Source organism: Neocloeon triangulifer, unplaced genomic scaffold, assembly GCF_031216515.1.
Source record: "Neocloeon triangulifer isolate White Clay Creek 2 clone unplaced genomic scaffold, ASM3121651v1 ptg000014l, whole genome shotgun sequence".
NCBI lineage: Eukaryota > Metazoa > Arthropoda > Insecta > Ephemeroptera > Baetidae > Neocloeon > Neocloeon triangulifer.
In genome coordinates, this window is record NW_026775556.1 from 22528287 (window position 1) to 22552291 (window position 24005).

At 39.6% G+C, this 24005-nt stretch overlaps 2 protein-coding genes across 27 annotated transcripts in view; one reads left to right on the top strand and one right to left on the bottom strand.

Moving 5' to 3' along the window:
• The window catches only part of LOC132201719 (uncharacterized), a 45325-nt gene extending 21976 nt beyond the window's left edge, over positions 1 to 23349 (bottom strand). For all 4 annotated transcript variants that reach the window (XR_009442299.1, XR_009442298.1, XR_009442300.1 and 1 more), the window contains exons 1-2: positions 23206 to 23349; positions 19950 to 19991 (exon numbers count right to left, since the gene is read on the bottom strand). The gene's annotated coding sequence lies outside the window, so the exon portion shown is untranslated. The remainder of the gene's footprint in view (positions 1 to 19949; positions 19992 to 23205) is intronic.
• LOC132201717 (myosin heavy chain, muscle) overlaps positions 1 to 24005 on the top strand; it is a 30621-nt gene that overhangs the window by 3194 nt on the left and 3422 nt on the right. For 2 of the 23 annotated variants that reach the window (XM_059628128.1, XM_059628117.1), the window contains exons 3-29: positions 139 to 282; positions 889 to 1045; positions 2591 to 2618; positions 3290 to 3392; positions 3828 to 3920; positions 3981 to 4044; positions 4101 to 4199; positions 8014 to 8117; positions 8676 to 8813; positions 8879 to 8998; positions 9050 to 9199; positions 9962 to 10132; positions 13571 to 13750; positions 13806 to 13968; positions 14971 to 15023; positions 15802 to 15889; positions 15951 to 16068; positions 16326 to 16443; positions 17836 to 17972; positions 18036 to 18162; positions 18825 to 19034; positions 20653 to 20781; positions 20900 to 21043; positions 21111 to 21211; positions 21745 to 22257; positions 22661 to 22739; positions 23695 to 23940. In XM_059628128.1, the coding sequence (XP_059484111.1) occupies positions 139 to 282; positions 889 to 1045; positions 2591 to 2618; positions 3290 to 3392; positions 3828 to 3920; positions 3981 to 4044; positions 4101 to 4199; positions 8014 to 8117; positions 8676 to 8813; positions 8879 to 8998; positions 9050 to 9199; positions 9962 to 10132; positions 13571 to 13750; positions 13806 to 13968; positions 14971 to 15023; positions 15802 to 15889; positions 15951 to 16068; positions 16326 to 16443; positions 17836 to 17972; positions 18036 to 18162; positions 18825 to 19034; positions 20653 to 20781; positions 20900 to 21043; positions 21111 to 21211; positions 21745 to 22257; positions 22661 to 22739; positions 23695 to 23940 (3777 nt within the window). Of the gene's footprint in view, positions 1 to 138; positions 283 to 888; positions 1046 to 2590; positions 2619 to 3289; positions 3393 to 3827; positions 3921 to 3980; positions 4045 to 4100; positions 4200 to 4518; positions 4623 to 6582; positions 6687 to 8013; positions 8118 to 8675; positions 8814 to 8878; positions 8999 to 9049; positions 9200 to 9961; positions 10133 to 10520; positions 10692 to 11298; positions 11470 to 11926; positions 12098 to 13570; positions 13751 to 13805; positions 13969 to 14481; positions 14535 to 14970; positions 15024 to 15801; positions 15890 to 15950; positions 16069 to 16325; positions 16444 to 16731; positions 16850 to 17156; positions 17275 to 17835; positions 17973 to 18035; positions 18163 to 18824; positions 19035 to 20652; positions 20782 to 20899; positions 21044 to 21110; positions 21212 to 21744; positions 22258 to 22660; positions 22740 to 22918; positions 22998 to 23694; positions 23941 to 24005 lie in introns of all 23 variants that reach the window. The other 21 variants (XM_059628127.1, XM_059628126.1, XM_059628138.1 and 18 more) reach the window with 21 other exon arrangements.

Sequence of the window (24005 nt, forward strand, 5' to 3'; positions counted from 1 at the left end):
ACTCACCCGTTGTTTCCACAGCCGGTTCCGGACACGATGGCGAGCACCGACATTTAATTAAGCTAAACAAAAATTAACGCTATGTAGCCGTTGACTGGTTGATTAACTCTTTCTCTCTCGATTAACCCTGACGAATAGGAGAGGACCCTGAAGAAGGAACAGCTGCAGCAGGTCAACCCTCCCAAGTACGAGAAGGCTGAGGATATGTCCAACTTGACATACCTCAACGACGCCTCCGTCTTGCACAATCTTAAGCAGCGTTACTACAACCAGCTGATCTACGTAAGTTCGGACGCCCTCCAGCAACCCCCATTTGCTTTCAATTAACCCTCGGACGGGTCAATAATTTTGTAAAAGTTTGCTTTAATGTTGGTTTACAATTTTAAATGGAACGACCGACCCGTCCGTGATTTTTGTCTTAACTCTCCTTTTCTCCCTCTGTTGGTAACTCTTTTCCGTAGAGCAGCTAACCAAAAAAACCAAAAACCCTCACCCCGACTGTAGATCTGCCAAGCAGCGAGACGCACAGCCGATTCTTTTCCAACCTGCACCAAATATATATGCAACCAGTTGGTCGGCCACTTGCCAGTACAGAGTGCCGACCTAACCTGAAACCGAACCAAAGAAAGCCGAAACAAAACGGCCCCTTTTTATAGGTCTTGGAAATTTTAATTTTTATATATGTACAGAAAAAAAATCAATTTATTTCCAAGACCTTTTCCCAATTTCTTTCCGCATGCAGCAGCAGCACTGGAATTAAAAAGCGCATTTTTCTTGCGTGCAATTCCGCGTGCTGCATCCGTTCGACGAGAGCGGACTCTGTTTTTTTGCGAATGCTTTTCTGTTGCGTGAAAAATGGCGTGTCTAATTAAATCGAACTAATTGCAGACCTACTCCGGCTTGTTCTGCGTCGCCATCAACCCCTACAAGCGCTTCCCCGTGTACACCAACCGTTGTGCCAAGATGTACCGTGGCAGGAGGCGTAATGAAGTGCCACCCCACATTTTCGCCATTTCTGACGGTGCCTACGTCAACATGTTGACCAGTCAGTATCAATTCACTTATTCATCTAACACAATTTTTAAACTTAAGAAAAAATCGCAGCTTCTTAAAACTTTCATTTGCCGTTTTAAATGGAATGAAATTTCAATTCCAAAATAAATAAAAGATAAATTTTTTTAATTCATTAGAAACCGCGATTCGTTCAGATTGATAACCTTTCCCTGGCCTCACAGGTTAATTATATAATTTTTTTTTATTATTATAAGCAAATATTCAAGTTCCACAACTTTAATTTTTTAAGATAAAAATTCATCAATTCCAATGATAAATAAATTTATTCCTTTTTTGACTTGTTAAAGAATTATCTTTAAATTTAAGTTGGGTATTTTTTTTTTATCTCTCTATCTTTTTTTAATTGTTGAATTTTATCCTCACGTTCAGGTATCAATTCGGTTTGGGGTTAAAATTGGGTCGCATTCCTGGGCAGGTTCGAAAAATAGACAATATAACGATCGGGAGCGTGACAGAAAGAAGGTGGGCATGTCTGACTCGCGTGTAGAAAGCGAAAAGCTCGCGGACAAGAGCACAGGAACCAATCTGCGGACCAATCGCGCAAGCTGGCTCCAAATAAGGCCAGCGCGTCATTGCCCCTTCCTTCTTGTGTCGAGCACCTATTTTTAACCGGGCAGCTCCACCACTAACACGCTTTCATCCAGACCGACTCCGCAGCTCGGTTTAAAAATCGCCAGCGCCGGCAAATGCATTTTTCGTACAAATCGCGAGTGTCCACCCGGAGGACAATGTCCAGGACGGGTGGAAAAATGATGATTCGGCAGAGCGTGGGTGGCAAAAATAGATGCTGTGACTCACCCCGCGAGCCACCTCGAAAAGAGAGAGACAGATACTAGAATAGATTGCACGTCTGCCCGCCGCTGCTTTATTCATTCAGCATTCCAACGCAAATTACTCCAATGACGTCACTCGGTAGCAACAAACCGCGGAGCTTCAATTTCACTTTGTCTAATTGCCTCACGACGGGGTTGTTTAACTCGGTGATCTAATTGCAGAGCTGAATTTTCGCAATTGAAAGTGAGAATTTTTTTAATGAAAGTTAATATTAATTAAATAAATAAATTACGTAGAGGTCACCATGAAGAATTTCGGGATATTGATAATTTAATGATAAGTCTTAAGAAGCTGTACAAATTATAAGATTAAATGTTTGAATATTAGCATAAATTATTTTTGTATCATTCAATAAAATACAAAAATTAACCAATATATAAAAGAAAATTTTTTAATTGTTAACAAATTATTAAAAAAAGTAAGAGAAACTTTAAAATTGAACAAAATTAACATCTTAATAATTTCCCATATATTAGATTTAATTATTTAAATGGTAATTTTAAATTACAAATTTTTAAAACATTATTCTTTACTTAAAATAATAATTAAATATTTTTAATTCATAATCTACAATTGATAATCACATTAAGAAAAAAGTAATTTTTGGAGGCGTAGAAAGAAATTTATCTAATGATATTAATTTGACTAATTAACAAACCAATTTTTCTCATTCTGTTCACAGACCGTGAGAACCAGTCCATGTTGATCACGTAAGTTTCAAGCGACGCCACTCAAAACTCACAAGCCTAACAGCACAAATTCATAAATACTCAAATGACAAGAATATTTACAAAACTGTACCATTTTTTTTTAAATTCATTACAATTTCTGTATTAGCGGTGAAAGCGGTGCGGGCAAAACAGAAAACACTAAACGCGTAATTCAGTTCTTTGCCCATATCGCGCGGTCCACCGGCCAGGGCAGGTTCTCGATGCCCCAAAAGGAGGACGATAAGGGGCAGTTTGGGAGAGTAAGTCCACCCCTGCCAGCAGCCAAAGTCGTCTAATTTTGATTAATCACTTTGTTCGATATTTTAATTCAGAAATTCGTATATAAATATTTAAAATAATTACTTGATCTCACTCACTTTATGGTAGATTGTCGCAATAATTGATATCAAGTCTTGCAGCCCTTCTTACTTTCTGTGCTTTTTGGTGTTCTTTATTTTATTCGCCGCCGCATTATTATTTTTATTTTATTAAAAATACCGTTATTCCCGCCCCTGAAATGGAGGGTCAAATTTTGCATCACACAAATTTAAAATTTAATAAAAACGAGTATTGAAAAAACGCAACGGACATCATCACATATACAAAGACTGACACTGTGGCTCTTGGTCGACGACGCCGATTTCTCAAATTTTTGCATCTTGCACACACAGAGGCGAGTCTGGTGCCGGAAAGACTGAGAACACAAAGAAAGTAATTGCGTACTTCGCCACCGTCGGCGCCAACGAGAAGAAGTCCGAGGCCCAAGAGAAGAAGGTAAACTTGTGTCCCTCCCATAAACGGATCTAAAAAGTGAAAACGCATCTCTGTGAGATCATCCTAAGGACTGTGAACCAGAGCAAAACTCAAAGATTCGAGTTCTGCGTGATCTCATTTAAAATTTTTAATTCATTAAAAAAAAGGAGACAAACCATCATTCATGTCCGTTTGCTAAAAAAAATCAAGAAAGGAACCCTCCCTAGACAGAGGAAACCGCTTGTTTTTAGTTTTAGATGTAAAAAAATTAACGCTTTTCATTTTCAACTAAAAACTCAGTAGTTGCGTTTAAAATCATAAAAATTAGTGCAGCTTGCTCTCTTTCACTGTCACTTAAAACCGCATCATTCGTCATAATAAATTTCTCAACCCACTAATTCTAAAACTTTGTGTACTCGGAAACTGACAAAATTTCTTTTTTTTTTCCTCCGCCAGGGCTCTCTTGAGGACCAGGTCGTCCAGACCAACCCCGTACTTGAGGCTTTCGGTAACGCCAAGACAGTGCGTAACGACAACTCATCCCGTTTCGTAAGTGCCTCAAAACTTGCAATATATTTTGAATAATTCTAAATATCATTCCCTCCTCAGGGTAAGTTCATCCGTATCCACTTTGGCCCCGCTGGAAAGCTCGCCGGTGCCGATATTGAGACTTGTAAGTTTAATTGAAATTAAATGAAAACTCGTAACTTACAATCGGATAAATTGCAGACCTGCTCGAGAAGGCTCGTGTCATCTCCCAGCAGTCTCTGGAGCGCTCCTACCATATTTTCTACCAGATGATGTCTGGCTCTGTCCCTGGACTGAAGGGTAAGCTTCGAAGAAATTAATAAAATTCTGGCATTGGAAAATTCGACGGATTAATTTTTAATCTTCTATAAATTTTATTCCAAAACAAATCCGTCAAATTTTCCAAGTTCAAAATTCAAACCAAATAATACTTTAAATTGGTTCGAGTTTTTACAAAAAACTAGTTTATAATTAAGTTTAATAGAAATTCCATTTCAGCCACTGGACCTGCGGAAATTTAATTCAAAAGTCTCTTTCAGACAATTTTCATTCCCTCTCTTTCTCACATAACACCCGCGAGCGCTACAAATTAAGAATATCTTTCTTTATGACCCTGCAGAAATCTGTACCCTTTCCAACGACATGATGGACTATCCTTTCCAATCTCAGGGTAAAATCACCATTCCTGGTGTCGCTGACGACGAGGAGTGTTTGCTCACAGACGTAAGTCCCGCCGTCCCACCGCACCCCAGACTAGAAACAAACCACCACTCCCGCCTCCCTTTCTCTCTCTCTCTCAATCTCACCCAAACACTTAATTTGCGTGTGAAATACGAGGAAGAAGATAAGAGTGATGATGCATCTTCTATCGAGACGACGAAGATTTGCATTTCTCTGTGGGCATGTCTCATAAATTCGTTCGCTCAGCCATATGGAAATGGCCAAACCAAACGCAGCTAATCGAATGCATGATTAAGAAGTGACCCGACGGTGCTTGAATCTTCAACAAAGATTCTCGCACCGATCCAAAAAAACTCATCAGACCCATCAGGTCGAATTTTTTGATTTTTTTTTCTCTATCTCTCTCTTCCAATTTGTACTTTTGATTTGGCCACAAGACACCACTCTCGAGACACCGAGCAAAATTCGGATAAATTTTTTTGATACTGATTTTTGTCAATGTTTTTGCCCCCTGTCTTTGCATAAAATGACTAACTGAACGGCAATGCTGTGTAGAGTCTACTATGCTATCCGATGATATCAACGAATACTACTTTGTGGCACAAGGAAAGACCTCAATACCTGGAGTTAACGATGGCGATGAATTGATCATAACAGATGTAAGTTGATTGGGCACCAAAGGACGCTGCTTGCAAATCAAACGCACAAAAAAAAATCAATTTGAATCGGCCAGCCACTTTAATTTAAAGCAAGAAAGCTAACCAAAAACAATATAAAGAATAAGTAATCTCAGCAATTAATCTAATTAACATTTATAATTCAATCGTTCGCGCGGGAATTATTTTTTTAAATTTCTCTCAATTAGGAATTTTTCCTTTTGAAATCCGTACGAGGCAAAAACAACACACTACACAGTTCTTTTTATGTTTCTCCTGTAGATTGGCTTTTTGGCAATTGCTGTTTGGAAACAAATTTAGATTTGCTCCTTTCCTAGCACCCATCCCTAGCCCCCCGACCGACCCTGTGTTTGTCTCGTCCGTCGATCTCTCTTTTGTTCTAGCTGTGAGCGTCTATTTTAGGCACCTGTGTGACTTCGTCTCTCTCTATCCCTAGAACTGTGTCACGTCCATTTGTGTTTCTCAAATTATTTGTTTTTGTTCACATCCATATTCCTTTCTCTCTCCATCAGCCACATATCTATCTATCAAAAACACGTCACACTAAATTCACTGTGTTGTTTTTTCACGGTTAAGAAATGACAATGCTCAGCAATCGTATGGAAGACTATTACTTTGTGAGTCAGGGCAAGACCCGAATACCCGGCGTGAACGATGCTGAGGAATTAATGGTCACTGAAGTAAGTCGGCCATCATCATCGGATCAAAGCACAGAAATCTCTATCTCTCACTTTGATTTCATTTTTTTGATTAAATTTCAACTTTTAACTAATTCTTCACGATAATAAATAATAAAAGGAAATATGAGCCGCTGAATCTGTTTTAAAATGTTCCGTTCTAAACTCACCCGTTTCGTGGATGGTGCCTCAATTATATTAATTTTCATCGCATGAGACTGTTCACTAATTTAACTTCTTCTGTGTGTATATTTACGAGATGTAATCAATCATTTCCCTTGTCTTGCTCAATCTTCGGATTCTCTCTTTTCAACTCCGCGACCCCGTCGACTCAACCCCTTTCTGACGAGAAAATTGACACATTGACACAAGCTATCCTAACCCTGACACGCTTCATTCTTCTTTATTTTGTTGTATAAAAATGCAGAGGTACTTGAGAAATAACATTGTAGAAATTCGCAATTTTATTTCTTTGTAATACGCTTCATAAAAATTATTTCGAATTTGGCTCCGCATAAATGCTTTTAATAATTGTTTTTAAAAAGTATTCTTAGTGCTTCAATTTTAGGTGCTGCGACGAAGCTGCTTAATTAATTTAACATAATAGCTTTGCTAATCGCTTGTGTTGCGTACACTTTTTGCCTTTAGATATGTGCTTGTTGAGTAACGACATCCACGAATACTACAATATTGCCCAGGGTAAAATTTCCATTCCGGGTGTTGCTGATGACGAGGAGTTGTTGCTCACAGACGTAAGTCTCGCCGTCCCGCCACATCCCCTTCTCTTTCACTCACCCGCACTCCTAATTTGCGTACGAAACTCAAGAAAGAAGATAAAAATAGACGACGAATTTCTCTTCTATAGGCATAAATCTTATTATTTTGTAGGTAGAAAGATTGTCAGAATGCACTTGCTCCGCTTATATTCGTTTTCTCATAAGATCAACGCTCCCCACTCCACGAATTTTCACCCTTTTTTACTTGATAGCAAATTCGAAAACCTTGCTAATCGAATGACCCGTAAAATCTTCAACAAAAATACCCCCTGACCCATTCAGTCGAATTTTTCTTTTTTTCCCTCATTATTTAGATTTTTCCACCTAGAAAAATTCTGATGTTTAGATATGTTGATTTTGCCACTGCTTGCCCCTTGTCTTTGCTGAATAACTGAACGTAAATGTCGTGAAGAGTCCACTATGCTTTCCAATGAAATCAATAATAATAATTATAATAATTTTTAATGAATTCGATCTAAAAACAAATACTCGCCAAGTAATTGAAATTTTAAATTAATCTGGAAAAAAACATTTAAAATCAATCATCAATTCGAAAGCAAAGAAATCTCTCACTTGATTTTGAAATTTGAAACCAAAACTAATTATTCATGATATAGTAAAACGTCACTGATTCAGTTTTGAAAAGTCCTTTTCAAACCCGTTTCTGCAGTCATGATTAATATTCAACGCATGATACTTCACTAATTTCTGATCTGTGTACGAGATGAAACCAATAGAAACACTCATGTCCGTATTTCAATATTTAAGCTCCTTCAATTTAACTTAGCACCCCTGTCGATTCCTTCCCTTTTTAGAGAAGAAATATTGCGTATGTAAGGCACCATTTTATAACATTGTTTAGCTAATTTAATTAACTTTTGATAAATACACAATTTCCCTAGTAGATAAAATACATGTAAAATTTTAATACACTTCTTTTTATAAGCCTTTTATTAATTTTTAATCAATTTTATTAAAAAAAGGAATAAAACAGATTTTCCTACCATTTTCCCCCTTCAAAGTTTTATATATGTATACATATAATTATAAACACTTTGCATTTGATACAGAATAATGATTAGCCCATATATTGACTTTACTCACACTTTAATTTAATGTAAAACACAGCGTATTTGCTTTGCTTAAATGCTTTTTATTTTGCTTTAATTAAGATTTGATTATATTTTGTGCTTATTCCAGATGCTGCGAGGGAGATGCTTATATTTTATTTAATAACAAAATAGCTTCATTTTGGTTGAGCTTGGTTGATTAATCGCTTTTGTCTCGTCCTTTTTTGACACAGATATGTGCTTGTTGAGTAACGACATCCACGACTACTACAATGTTGCCCAGGGTAAAATTACTATTCCCAACGTCGATGACGGCGAGGAGTGTCAGCTCACCGACGTAAGAACTCGCGACCCTTTTTTGAACCACCCAATGTCATGATTTGATCCTGAGGCAATCTGGGAATGCTGCAACAGGACCAACCCTAGTAGAAAAGAGTGCCAGAATTCATTCACTCGCCCCCTTTGAACCTGATTTTAGAAAGTTTCCAAAATTATAGTCAACCCTAAATTAGAATTCCCCCCCTTTTTTTTTATCTCAATCCCGAGGTAAGAAATCGCCCTCTTTTACCACCAGAAAAAAACTTCGAACCCGTAGACCCTCCCACGACCAGCGAATGAAAAAAAAAATCAAACCCTCCCTCCACCATCGAATGAAAACATCGAACCCTTAGCTATGATCTCTACAAAACCGACTTTTGTAACCTGAACTTAGTGTTGAATGCATCGAACTTACTTACATCGAATTACTAATCTGACGCCTTCTTACTAATCAAAATGAGCAAAAATCCCAAAAAAATCACCCAAAACCATCCAAAAACATCTGTTGTGTTTCGTCCCTCAAGAGTCCAAACCGAAGCTAATCAACTGAATTCTAACGTTAATGAAAACCTTACAGGAAGCCTTCAACGTTCTGGGTTTCACCCAGGAGGAGAAGAACGACATTTACAAGATCACCGCCTCCGTCATGCACATGGGTGGCATGAAGTTCAAGCAAAGAGGTCGCGAGGAGCAGGCTGAAGCCGACGGCATGGCCGTGAGTTCTAAATCTGATGGCGCAACCAACTTTTTATCTAAACCCATATTTTTTTCTTTTCACAGGAAGGTGAGCGTGTCGCTAAGCTGCTCGGCTGCGACGTCACTGACCTGTACAAGAACTTGCTGAAGCCCCGCATCAAGGTCGGTAACGAGTTCGTGACCCAGGGTCGTAACAAGGACCAGGTGAGAAATTCAGACTTAACTCGGAGCATCAACTGACGGAGCAATTTCCAGGTTACCAACTCCGTTGGTGCCATTTGCAAGGCCATGTTTGACAGGCTGTTCAAGTGGCTCGTCAAGAAGTGTAACGAGACCCTGGACACCAAGCAGAAGAGACAGCACTTCATTGGTGTGCTCGATATTGCCGGCTTTGAGATCTTCGACGTAAGTATTTTTTAAACTCATGAACAAACAATCAATTCAACACGATTATGAAATCCAGACATTTTTTAAAAATCAATGAATCGCAGACATATCTCATAATGAATCATATTACTAATTGTTTGTTACCACTTTACACCCCCTATATTGTTGAATCGGAGATCTAGGAGAACTTCTAGATGTCCAAATTATCTGTACATACTTTACTGTCATGTCTTTTATTAATTAAAATTTTTATTTCTTCTCCCTTAGCCAATTCCCAAACTTGCGACTTCCCCCTGTCCTATCTATTGATACGATATAGGATGTGCCCTTGTCAACCTTCATCTCTTATTGCTAGTGAAGAAAAAAATAATCGAAAAATCGAACACTTAACATTTTCAAGCACATTTTAATTAAATTATTACTTCAGAGATTGACTTTTTACAATTAAAATGATATTTTATATTTATTTTTTAAAGTTTTATTATTTTAAAATTAATTATTGAAGCCTTTCCTGTTTGATTTGCCTGTTAAAAATATAATCTCTTAATTTCAAAATTAAGCTCGGAACCAATTATTTTACCTCCTATAAATCATTTTTGTGCAAAGAAAATATAAGAAAGTTTCTGTGTTAAATTCCTTTACCTTCTAACGCACTCTAGCATTAAATATCCAAGTAGAATATACACAGTAGTTTTACACACACAAAAGTAGTAGTAAATCTTTGTAAATTAATGTGAGAATTTTGCTTTGTTCTTTTCCCCGCATCTTCCAACATTGTAGTACAACGGCTTCGAGCAGATCTGTATTAACTTCACTAACGAGAAGCTGCAGCAGTTCTTCAACCATCACATGTTTGTGCTGGAGCAGGAAGAGTACAAGAAGGAGGGCATTAACTGGGCCTTCATCGATTTCGGCATGGACTTGCTCGCTTGTATTGATCTGATTGAGAAGGTAGCTTAGAAATCCCGTACAGGTGAAAAGAAGCAGCCGCTTTAATCGAGGAGCAGTTTCCAGTGCCGAGTAGTTAGACCAGTAGTCATAGAAAAGTAATGTATACCTTGACCCCTTTTAGATTTTCAACCCTTCTTCATAATAATCTGATTTTTTCGCTAAACCTTTGAACTTTTTACCCGCATGGTCTATCAATTAGATCAATCCACATGTACAAACCGTAGATAGAACGGCCTTAGCAGGCTGGCGTTTATTCTAGTAGTTAGAATTTTAACGCACACAATTATTGAAATTTCATATCATTTAAATCATTTTATTTTTCTACGGTTTTCAAATGAACTTACATGTGGATATCTTTATCTTTCTTCTCCCCCATGTGAATCTGCAGTACAACGGCTTCGAGCAGATTTGCATTAACTTCACTAATGAGAAACTCCAGCAATTCTTTAACCATCACATGTTTGTGCTGGAGCAAGAAGAGTACAAGAGAGAAGGCATCAATTGGGCTTTCATTGATTTCGGAATGGACTTGCTCGCGTGTATTGAGTTGATTGAGAAGGTAATCCTGATACAAAATTGACTCTTCTCGACGGTCCAGTCCGAAATGCCGAACGATCTGAAAATTATCCAAGGTTTGGAGATAGGAATGAACGCAACCAACGACCCAATGCGTCACTTGTTGATCCATTCTTTCCAGTACCTAGCATGTCTTTTGCACACAAACTGAAGTTAGAGAGTTGAAGATCAACTCAATACCTCAAAAACAATGTTTGAAACTTGAAACATTTTATCCTAAAAAGGAAACATTCTAAATCAAACGGCAATTTCTTAGTAAAGTCAATAATTTGGCCGGAAGGATTTAGAATGTACCCTTTCATACCTTGACTGATATTTTATCCTTTACAGCGAATGTGGTTACAGGCGATTAGAGCTCGCTATTGTCCCTGATCTTTGAGTGCCGTTTTATCTCTCTCCTTCTTTTAGACGCCAAAACTGCACTTGCATCAGAGCAGTTTTGGCTTTGAATTTCTTTTGACTGTTTCCCTTTGCATCTGATTTTTACCCCGTTCTTACACAAACACCCTCTCTTGAAACGGAGATTCCATTCTAATAGTCCACATCTTTTTGTCCATGTCACCCTCTCTCTTACCTGAATGGCCCGATAGTTCAACGGCTTCGAACAAATCTGCATCAACTTCACAAACGAGAAGTTGCAGCAGTTCTTTAACCATCACATGTTTGTCTTGGAACAAGAAGAATACAAACGTGAAGGAATTGAATGGGCCTTCATTGATTTCGGCATGGACTTGCTCGCGTGTATTGAGTTGATTGAGAAGGTAAAACCTTCATACCCTTCCCTGACTTGATTTCTTTATTTCTCTACCACGGGTCGTGGAACTCGCCTGAGGAGACCAACACCGAAGAAGATCCCCTCGTACGTCCGCAAAACACCAATTAAATTAATAATGTTCCACTTTATGTATTGTGAACTGTCTTTCATCTCACCTTTTGCAGCATATTTTTGCATGAAGCTGATCATTTCACTCCGAACTTGGGAAGTTACAGGAGTCTGTCTAAATTTAAGCTCTCTTTAATTTGTTTGTGCTATTTCTCCCTGACCGGGATAGAAATTCTTCCAGAGTAAAATTGTAAATAATTAAAAAGTAATGATAAAATAGAATTTCTATCCCAAAATCACTCTGAGACGTGAAAATATACATATTCCCATCATTCACGACTGATAAATAATTCATTTGTTTGCATCTCCTTTGTTTTCACCCTCTACTAAAACAGTTCAACGGGTTTGAACAACTCTGCATAAACTTCACTAACGAGAAACTGCAACAATTTTTCAACCACCACATGTTCGTGTTGGAACAAGAAGAGTACAAACGCGAGGGCATTGAATGGACTTTTATTGATTTTGGCATGGACCTCCAAGCCTGTATTGACCTTATAGAGAAGGTAGTCTTCTTTAAGGGCAGCCAGTCTTTCTAACACTATCTGTTCTTTGTCCCAAAAAAATCTTTTAACCATGTCAAACCTGATTAATAATTGCACCAACAGTGGCAGAAGACCCACTCGTTCTCCTTCCATATTAAACATAAAAAATAATCGAGGGGATTCTTCGGCGTGACAGGTAGTATGACGATAAATTTTCGTGTAACTCATTCAGTCTACCCTCAATGGACAATTATATTATTTCCACATTATGCTCTATGTGAAATTTATGTTGCCGCATGCACAGCGCCCTTGGCATCAGAAATGATTGAATGACAAAAGGGTGGTGAACCCCTCAAAGTCACCAAGGGCGAACCTTTCCTTTCACTCTGCTTTGTCCTTTGTCCTTTATAGCTGAATGATTTCAACCAATTGTGCATCAACTTCACAAACGAAAGGCTCCAACAGTATTTTAATCACCACATGTTCATTTTGGAACAAGAGGAGTATTTAAGGGAAGGAATCGAATGGAAATTCATTGATTTCGGCTTGGATCTCCAGCCCTGTATTGATCTAATTGAAAAGGTAGCGCGCGCGAGCCTACAAGCACTAACAATTTATAATCAAACGCTTTCTCTGGGTAATTTTTGGAATTCAACTCGATTTTAAACACATGTAATTTAAATCTTTTGATGTGGTGAAGGTATATATTCAGCTTTTGATAATTTTGTTTTCCAAGTAACACAATTCGTTGCAACTCTTTCTCTTCTATTTTCTGTCCATTGAGTGGCGCGTCGGCAGTAGTACTAGCTAACAAGCTGGTATCTGTGAGTATAAAATTAATTAGTCAGTCGGTAAAAAAGCTGCTTCTTTTTAGAAAATTCGTAGAGCAAAAAAGTACACTCGCTTTGCCATTGGTTATGCCAAGAGGCATAATTTTTGGTAAAACATACATCTTTCAAGTCTTGGAGCAAAATTTTCCCTTTATTTTCATTTCTTTTGAAATAACTATTTTGGTTATTTATTGTATTAATTTTATTTAAAAATATTACTTAATTTTCTATTTTATTTATTTAAATTGAATAATATTAGTCAAGTTTCCCAGAATAGAAGAAAAATGATGAAAACGTAGAATTAATGTAGAATTTATAATAAATTCCACGTTTTTATTATTTTTCTTCTAAAACTTTGAAAATTTACTTATATTTTTCAATGTAACTTAATAAGTAATAATATTGAAATAAAAATAACTAACAAAATTTACAATAAATAATTTATTGCAAATTTTGTATAAATTATTATTATTTTTTCAATACATATTATTACTTATTACCACTTTATTTATTTAAATTGAATAGTTTAAATCAATTTTTTTTAGTCATGAAGAGAAAAGATGAAAATGTAGATTTTCTCGTTTATCGTAAATTTTGTTTCAAGAATTGAAGCCCCAGAAATTGTTCGCCCGGACACTAATCAAATACCCTCTTCCCCCGACAGCCTCTGGGTATCCTCTCCATCCTTGAGGAGGAGTCTATGTTCCCCAAGGCTACTGATCAGACCTTCACTGAGAAGCTGAAGGCTCAGCATTTGGGCAAATCTCCCAACTTCCAGAAGCCCAAGCCTCCCAAGCCTGGCCAGGTTGAGGCTCACTTCGCCATTGTGCATTACGCCGGCACTGTATGAAAACCTCTCATTACTCCGAGTCGCGGATATTAATTTTTTAATTAAACAGGTCGCTTACAACTTGACTGGATGGCTTGAGAAGAACAAGGATCCCCTTAACGACACTGTCGTTGACCAGTTCAAGAAGTCTACCAACAAACTGCTGATCGAGATCTTCGCTGACCATCCTGGACAGTCCGGTGCTCCTGCTGCTGACGGTGGCGGCGGCAAGGGTACGGCCACTTAATTACTTTACAAATTTCGCTTTCAGAATTTCGACTCGCCTTCTTTGGTCTTTCAATTTTTAACATAAAAGATTTCAAATACTTTCGCTACCTAAAATACGAGTTGATTCTAAAATCACTCTTTCACACATTGTAATATATAAGCAAAACATTTATTTCTCTTGCAGCTACTGACTTGTGGGTGTCTCTTTTTTCTACACTCAAAACAAAATGCTCTCGTCCATCCTAATCCTTGCCTAACCCAAAACTTTGATCTTTTGCTAACTCCTTTAAATAATATTTTTTCTTCTCTTACTCTTAAAATATGATTTTATATCTGTACATTTTCATTGCAACTTTTATATATACATATTTTTTTTTCATTTGGAATATTTTTATTATTATATTTTCTGTTTAATTTCAACGCTTTTGTAAAAAAATTGCTTCGCCTTGTAAATGGTAACGCTTTTGCTTCAAAAGTAGAAACAACCTAAAGTTATCACAAACTTTTGCCCTTAACAGGTGGCAAGCGCGCCAAGGGTTCTGCCTTCCAGACCGTATCCGCCCTTTACAGGGTAAATAGTCCTCCTTTATGACCTTCTCTCTTTCTCTTCCATGCGAAGGCAAACCAACAACAACGACTATCACAAACAAACACCCTCCCCAAACCCCCAAAATGAGCATTGTATACTTTAATTAATTTGTTACTCAGCGATCGACATCCATGGGTGGACATACTCTTTTTTTATAGCATAAATTTTTAAGCAAATGTTTTGTTTAAAAATACAGGTGGCCGTGGTAAGAAGGGCGGTGGATTTGCCACTGTGTCTTCTTCGTATAGGGTGAGAACTTCGTAATATGCAGTTTCTCATAGTGTTTTGGTTTTATTTAAAACTTAGATAACTCTTACGTATTTACGATAACACTACGATGAGATCTTCGAAATTTCGCACTAGACACGATTTTTTTAGTTTACTTATGCTTGCATGCCATTATTTCAATGTTCCATAGGTGGACGCGGTAAGAAGGGCGGTGGCTTCGCCACTGTATCTTCCTCATACAAGGTGAAATAACTCGCCGATTAGAAAATATGTTGATTAAAATAGTTAATTTGAAATTTGGATAAATTAAGTAATTAGAATTATCACCTTTTGTAGACTTAGTTACTTTTCACTTTTCTTTCCATAATTTAAAAGAGAACTTTGATTTGCTCAGTATTTGCTTTAAAAGTATTCTTAATAAATTATTCTGATAGTAGAGATAATCGGTAACTCCAAATTTCACTTTGATCTATTTTGCATGCCTTCCACCTTGAACGTCTCGAACGAGAAAATGAAATGAATCAAAATTCCAAAACGGAATAAATTTCCTCAATTTTTCAGCACGAACCCCATAGTTCGAAATCGACTTTTTCAAATCCCTCATCAAAGTTGATCAAAATCAATTCATTCGGCATGACAAAAAATCCTTTCCACTCTCAGGCAAAAAGCATTTTACCTGCTCGGAGATTAGGAGTTACCTAGTCGACGCCAATTATTAGACCTGCACTTTAGTGTCCCTTGCCCCTCACACAACCCACGAAAATTTAAGAGTATCCTAGCGTGTTGTTGGTTTCAACCCTAGTATTTTGTAATGCTCCACCAAGGTATCGTTAATTCTTGCTTGAAAACAAGAAACGTCTTGCTAAGGCGGCTGGCAAAGCTGATCAGAGCGAATTCTCGATCCGTGATCGGAATCGCCGGCGGCTCCGTCAGTCTCTCAGTGGAGAAATTTCTTTCCTAACCACCCTGAGTGTTTTCAAAGAACTATATGATACGAACCAGGCTTCTGTCCGACCTATAGGAACAGCTGAACAACCTGATGGCTACCCTGAAGAGCACACAGCCTCACTTTGTGCGTTGCATCATCCCCAACGAGTGCAAGGCGCCTGGTTAGTTTTGCCCTTTGAAACGTCCAAAGTCCTGTTTTTAACGTCTGTCTCGCTATTTCAGGTGTCATTGACTCTCATCTTGTCATGCACCAGCTGACTTGTAACGGTGTACTTGAAGGTATCCGTATTTGCCGTAAGGGCTTCCCCAACAGGATGATGTACCCTGACTTCAAGCTCCGGTAAGATCTTTAGGTTTAAAAGAGAAAAATTAAATTAAATATTTTTTCTAACGAAAAAAACTGGGAACCAATTCAGCTAATCAAGGCTCTTCAAATTTTTAAATTAAAAATTCAACAATTTATTTCCTTATCCATAATTATTTTTGAATGGCCTGATATTTGATGTAATTTCTTTTGTTATGTTGGGGATGAATATATAAATTTTGGGAAATATGCCTAACCCGCTTCGGCGCTGCCCCCGCCATTTCGCCCCACAGTTACATGATCCTGGCCCCAGCCATCATGCAGGCTGAAGCCGAGCCCAAGGTCGCTGCCGCCAAGTGCTTGGAGTCCATCCAGCTGGACCCTGAGAGCTACCGTATCGGTCACACCAAGGTGCATACCGAACCCCCCAAGCACAACCTCTGTACAAAATCTCTCTTACTGAACCACCCCTCGGAATGCACCCTCGATTTTAAACCCCTTTTTGGTAGCGAGTTGATTTTACACCAACCCGAGTAGCAGAGACGCAGAGAGTCGCCGCCCTTGAATGAATTATTGGAAATTTTCAACCACTTTATTCCGCTCTCTTTAGAGAATACTTAAATAGTACTTAAGCATGAAGTTCAGATCCATCCCGCTCGATTTTTTTTCACCCCCGTCTTGTTGCCTGCCACCCTTTAGATACAGCATCTTAGACCCCAAAAAAGTGAAGGGGCAGGAGGATTTGCAAAAGATTGCTGGGCTGCTGTTGGAGGCTGCTGGTCTGGACGCGGAATTGTTCCGTCTCGGACACACCAAGGTCTGCATCCCCTCCCCTGTTTGATTTTCGGTGCAAGTTAAAATTGCCTTGCAGACTGGCAATCAGAACGGCCAGGGCGGCAGTGGAAAAATAAATACAGCTGAAACTGCCGCTTTCTGGAACGTTCTGAATGAAAAAAAAGATGGGACCTGTTGTACAAAAATATGCGTGAAAGTTTCCGAAAGAGCCGAAAATCACCCTGAATACCTTATTGTGATTGGAATTTGAACGCCCTATGTACATATTTAAGACGTGCTGTGTCGTGAACCTTTTTTACCCATGTGTCTCCTTCCACCTGCGCTACCAGGTACAAAATCCTATGCGCTCACCTGGTCAAGGATAATATGGCCCCTGAACAAGCCACCAAAGTTATCCTTGACGTCATCCAACTGGACAATGAACAATACAGAATGGGTCACACCAAGGTGCGAATCAGAAAAAGTCAAATTGAAATACAATTTTTCTCGTTGTCATTTCTTTTAAAAAAATGCTTCTAGCAACTAAATCGCTAAGTTTTATTATTATTTTAGGAAAATTACTATTTTTTTTTCTTTAAAAAACTTAATTTTAAATTGCAGCTTTCACACTTTTCTTTACATTTTCTTTTATTTTAATTTTAATTGAAGTAAATAGTATTATAATTGGAATTTTGAAATTGAAGTCTACTTTTCGTAACTAAGATTTTGTCTTAATTGGAGATAGCAAATCTCGTTTGGATTGGCCTAAATAACACACTGAGAGAGCTTCTTTTTTCCGAATGGCACAGTTGCCAGAAAAAAATATTGAGACTGGACCATTCGAATGACTCGCCTACCACTTTCAGATGTAAATAATCCCAACCGCAGTATCCATAAAAATTGTAGAATATTTGACGAGCATGCGCCGCCCTAACCCGTTTTTTTTCTACCGCTTCTCTGGCCTCGCACGTTCCTTCCTGCAGTCGTCGTCGTCACCGACTCGGTGCCTAATTGCGCTGCTCACTCTAGGTGTTCTTCCGTGCCGGTGTCCTGGGTACCATGGAGGAGCTCCGTGATGAGCGTCTGGGCAAGATCGTCGCCTGGATGCAGGCCTACATGCGCGGTTACTTGGCCCGCAAGGACTACAAAAAGCTGCAGGACCAGAGGTAGAGTTACAAAAATCCTAAAAAATAAACCAGGAAGTTCAAACCATTCCTATGCGCAAACAGGATCGCCCTCCAGGTTGTCCAGCGCAACCTGCGCAAGTACTTGCAGCTCCGCACCTGGCCCTGGTGGAAGATGTGGCAGAAGGTCAAGCCCATGCTCAACGTCACCCGCGTCGAGGACGAGATCGCGGTACGATTTTTAACTTAGTTAAAATCAGGGGGACTTCGAAAGGCGCACCAAGCTTATAAGAGATGTAAACCTCAAAGACTCATACTTTAAAAAAATTCATTAATTTTGAGTTTTGAATTTTATTTGAATTAATTAATGTTGGGTTAGTCTGCTCCAAAATTATCTAAATTTAACCAGTGGGACCTTTGAATTTGCCGCGGAATCGAGTTTAATCCGGCAACACTTTGCTTGATTTGGGAAACGCGGTGCGCGTTTAATTAAATTAGATTTAGTGGCGAGCGGCCTACCCTGTTGGCAGCGCGCTGGCTGCGGGGGAAGGGCGGAGATTTATTGCACGCCCAGTTTTTTTGATGGGGTGAGTCGCACCTTGGAGGATGTCATCCATCTCTAATAGGCTAGGTAGCGACGACGATGATGATAATTTTATTTTTGGGTCGCGCCGCCATCCATTCCGCAGCGAATCTCTCCAAAAAGCAAGCCACCCTCGGCTGGTGGGGGGCGCCGAATCTCTCAAGTGTATATTTAAGCGGTCGGTCGGCGGTGGGTGTCGCGCACAGGCGACTCTCAGCCAGGCCGCGGACTTGGATGGTGGTGGCTTCCTGCGCGCTGCCAAAATGATTCCCGATCTTAACAATTTCTACTCTCCCACGGAACGCAAACAGAAACTCGAGGAGAAGGCGGCCAAGGCTCAGGAGGCCTTCGAAAAGGAAGAGAAGGCCCACAAGGAGCTGCAGGCCCAGTTCGCCAAACTCCAGCAGGAGAAGAACGAGCTGTCCGCCAACCTCGAGGGTGAGAAGGGCAACCTCGCCGACTTCCACGAGAAGGCCAACAAGCTCAAGGCCCAGAAGGCTGATCTTGAGGCTCAGCTCAACGTAAGTTAAAATTATATTTAAATTTAAACAAAAATTTTAAAAAATTCTCCTTTTCTCAAAAATTCAATTAATTACAAAATAGTGGCAAATTTAACGCGCTTCTTCCGTCGTCACATTTACTTTTCTCATTAAAATAGCGCGTTACACAGAAAAGTATAAATAGCGCGTGGATGAAAGCGTTGCTTGCGGTGGCGCACTTCTTCTTTCCTCTACTTCTTGCAATCGCAGAGAAATCCTGACACATTTACGCCTCCGCTGGAATAATAAATACGCGGCCGAATATAAATTTCTCGCGCGCGCGCCGCCCTAACGCGATCTGATAATAAATAATAATAATTTCACGTCGGCCAATGTTGGCGTGCGTGACTTCTCACTCGTCCAGAACGTGTCACTTTGATTGTTTACGACAGAAATTCCAGATCAACTCAAGTGGCTCCTTTCAACTTTGCTAGTGGCTGATTGACGAATCGGAAGCTTTTGGTATAAAAACGGTTTATTTTTTTGTTCAAAATAAAAAGCAGTGCGACGATTTTCTAATTAGGACGGTTGCGTCCGGTGCGGAAAATCATTTTAAATTTGGAGAAACTGTTTGAGGCTCTCTCTAAAATTAGTCTTGTGACTAACTTTGGAGGGCCGCGCGCCGACGGCATTCATTAGGGCGCAACTCTAATTATAATTCCGGCAGAGCTGGCCCGGCAATTTTTCATATTTTCGGCCGCTCGTAATCGTGACCTTAATAATGTCGTCGTACTTCGTCTCGGCGGCGGGACAATGAGCGGCCCTGTTAATGAGCTTGGCCGACGTTTATCCTGAATCGCGGCAGACGCGGAGGCTCCATTTTTGGCGCGGGTTAATTCTGGCTGGAAGTGCAACTCGAGTTTCGCGAGATAAATCGCCTCGGTAAGTGGTACTTACCGCGAGAGATGCGTCCACCGAGTCCTCCTCCGGCTTCCCCTCCTAAAAATAGACAGAAAAAAAAAATTATCCTCCGAAACCAGCAAATCTCTTCCGTTTCGCGCGTGTGAAATGACAAACCTCGTCATGCACGCTAATAACATAAGTTTAATTCTCGCTCGCGAAAATAGCACTGGAAATTTATTTCGGGCGTTTGAATCACGCGCTCCGCTCTCTTATCTGCAACGGCAGACAAAATCTCCACCATACTTTCGCTTTGCTCCGCACCGAGAGATAAAAACGCGCGTCTTTTCACTTATTTTATTTCGTTGAAAATGCGAGGAGTCGAGAGCACGAAAAACACCTCTGGGTTTTAATCGGACAGAAAAAGCTCAGATGCATCACGCCGCGTCCAGCAGCGCGGCTCCCACACGTTTCCCTGACTTTGAATTATGGTTATGGCAGCTGGCTTTGGCTGGAGGCCAGCGCGAGTAAGAATTTATGTACGGCAGAGATAACACCGCATATATTCAAGACACACACGCACACTTCGCCTCTAATAACCTCGAAAATATTTCTACCGAGACGAAAATTAAATTTAAAAAAAAATCGCCAACGCGTTGCCGTTGCTTCCGAGGAGAATTTTTTTTAAATGTAGGCCGCGTGCCTCGCATCGGCGTCCGGCCGGTTGCATAACTCTCAACATCTCACTCTCGACCCACAGGACACCCAGGAGCGTCTGCAGCAGGAAGAGGACGCTCGCAACCAGCTCTTCCAGTCCAAGAAGAAGTTGGAACAGGAGATCTCCGGCCTGAAGAAGGATGTTGAGGATCTCGAACTCTCCGTCCAGAAGGTTCGTTGAGAAAAAAAAATTAACATGAGACGAATTTAGCTTTTTTAAAGTTAAATGGGTGTAATTTGTCTCTCTCTATTTTTGGCCGAAACTAATGTAAATCCCTTTCGACTTGCAGTCCGAGCAGGACAAGGCCACCAAGGACCACCAGATCCGCAACCTCAATGATGAAATCGCCCACCAGGACGAGCTCATCAACAAGCTCAACAAGGAGAAGAAACTCTCCGGTGAGACCACCCAGAAGACGGCCGAGGAATTGCAGGTAAAGTTTCTTTGACACATCTGAAACGAAAAAAAAAATTGAAAAACTTGAAATTTCAATTCAACAGGCCTCTGAGGACAAGGTCAACCACCTGAACAAGGTTAAGGCTAAGCTGGAGCAGACCCTTGATGAGCTTGAGGACTCTCTGGAGCGCGAGAAGAAGCTGCGGTAATTAAAATTTAATAGAAGCCAATAATAATTTAATAATGGGGAGAATTTATGTTTGGAATTTGAATTAAGTATTTTATTTTATTTAATATTGCAAGGGAATTTTAATCAGGTTTGAAATTGGTCAAAGTTAATTTAAAATATTGAAACCAATTTAAAAAAATTAAATTTATTTAAAATTTATAATATTTTTAAAAGGAAGGTTTTATTTAAAGAATATGAAACAGAAATCCGAATTGAAATTTAATTCAGTTTACATTTGAATTTATCGAAGGGAATTTTAATCAGCCTCAAAATTTTACAAAGATGACAAAAATATGAAAAATTATAAAACTGTAAAAAACTTCAAAGGAATAATTATATTTTCAGTTTGAGTATAGTAAAAATTAAATTTGTTTAGTATTTTATAAAATTTTTGTCTGAAAATGGTTAAATGTTATAATTCGACGCGAAAGCGAATTTTAATCTTATTCTACATTAAAAAAATTGAATCAAACTTCAAAACTTACTAAACTACGAATTTTTCACTTTAGCGGTGACATCGAGAAGACCAAGAGGAAGGTTGAGGGCGACCTCAAGCTGACCCAGGAGGCCGTGGCCGATCTGGAGCGCAACAAGAAGGAGCTCGAGCAGACCATCCAGCGCAAGGACAAGGAGATCTCGTCCGTGACCGCCAAGCTGGAGGACGAGCAGTCGCTCGTGTCCAAGCTGAACAAGCAGATCAAGGAGCTGCAGTCGCGCATCGAGGAGCTCGAGGAGGAGGTCGAGGCCGAGCGCCAGTCCCGCTCCAAGGCCGAGAAGCAGCGCGCCGACCTGGCCCGCGAACTCGAGGAGATCGGTGAGCGTCTTGAGGAGGCCGGTGGTGCCACCTCCGCCCAGATCGAGCTCAACAAGAAGCGCGAGGCTGAGCTGGCCAAGCTCCGTCGCGACCTCGAGGAGTCCAACATCCAGCACGAGGCCACCCTCGCCAACCTGCGCAAGAAGCACAACGACGCTGTTGCCGAGATGGGCGAGCAGATCGACCAGCTCAACAAGCTCAAGGCCAAGTACGAATTTCGCACAAGAATTAAGAGAAAAAATTATTATCCTAAAAAAGTTTGCAAAATTGCTAGTTAATTTCAAAATAATTTCTTACCAACTATTTAAATTTTAGTTAGTTAAAAAAATGTTTATTTCAAGTACTGAAAATTTGCAAAAATTTAATTAGATATATTTATTACTTTTATTTAATTTAAATTAGAATAAATTTAATAATTTATTTCTCTATCATAGAAGATCATAATTTTGCAAACTTTCATCCTAATGAAATCTCTTTCAGAACATATTTTTTTTCTATTCAAAAACAAATTTTTTCACTTCTTTTTTACCTTCGATTTTTTCCGAACCCCTCTGCATCCAACTTTTGACTATTATTTTTTTTATTTTCAATTGTCAATTTACCCAATCTAGGGCTGAGCACGACCGCTCGTCTGCTCACAACGAGCTGAACCAGACTCGCGGAGCCATTGACGGCCTTGCCCGCGAAAAGGTAGAAGCTCCATTCGGAGCCCTGAACGTCTTTTTTCCTCTCTCAGTGTTTCTTTCATTTTTTTGCCCCAACCCTCCCCCGAACGGTTTTTCTAGACACTTTTTTTTTCATTAATGCATCATGCAGACACACACACACCTCTTTTCACTTTGTGTATAATTATTCCAATGCATCACCAGGGCCGAAAAGGATAGGGCCCAGATGGGTGCAGAACTTAACGATTTGCGAGCGGGTGTCGACCATTTGGGCAACGAAAAGGTACAAGTCGTGTACGAGCCATGGAGAAATAGTGTTGCTGCTGCTTATAACGGCCTACAATCTCTCAGCTTTCTAAATGTAACAAACAAACCGCTGCTTTTCAAATCAAATGGAGACTTTTACATTTTTCTCCACATTTTTCATACGCTTGTTTACATGCAAATTAGATTCAGCTTTTGAGTTTCATTTTTATCGAAATCAGACTCACCTCTGGTGTATTCCGACGAGGACGTAATTCCACTTTGATTCGCAAGTCGTTTTAATTCCGCTTTCACGTCCCGAACCTGGAATTTTCCACTTAACTTTCCCGAAATTGACCACTCTGTGTGCAAAAATAAATAACCGCGACAGCCCCGCCCACTTGACTAATGACGGCGGCTTTTCCCGCGCGCTGATTGGCCAGCCGCATTTTTTCCCGCCTTCCCTGCCTAATACGAAATTTATCCCTGTCGCCACGTGCAATGCAAACAGTGAAACTCCCTAATAAAATAAATCCTACTTTTCCCTGAATTTCTTAAAGAAAAAAATTTTAACTAGTCTTCCTAACTCTGTAATGATAAGTCTTGATAATTGTTATGTGCTCGTGCAAAATACCAATGTGTCTTGTTTTGAATGTTGTGTGCCGTTTAATTTAAATTTTTTTATTACATTTTAGCTTTTGAACAACTGGACTAAATTTATAATTTTTATTATTTAGGCTGCTGCTGAGAAGATCGCCAAGCAGCTGCAGCACCAGATCAACGAGATCCAGTCCAAACTGGATGAGACCAACCGCACCCTCAACGACTTCGATGCCGCCAAGAAGAAGTTGAGCGTTGAGAACTCCGACCTGCTCCGCCAGTTGGAGGAGGCCGAGTCTCAGGTTTCTCAGTTGAGCAAGATCAAGATCTCTCTGACCACTCAGCTGGAGGACACCAAGCGTATGGCCGACGAGGAGGGACGCGTAAGTTGATTTTCTATTAAATAACAATTTTAATTAATTAATTCAAATTAAATGATTCAAAAGTT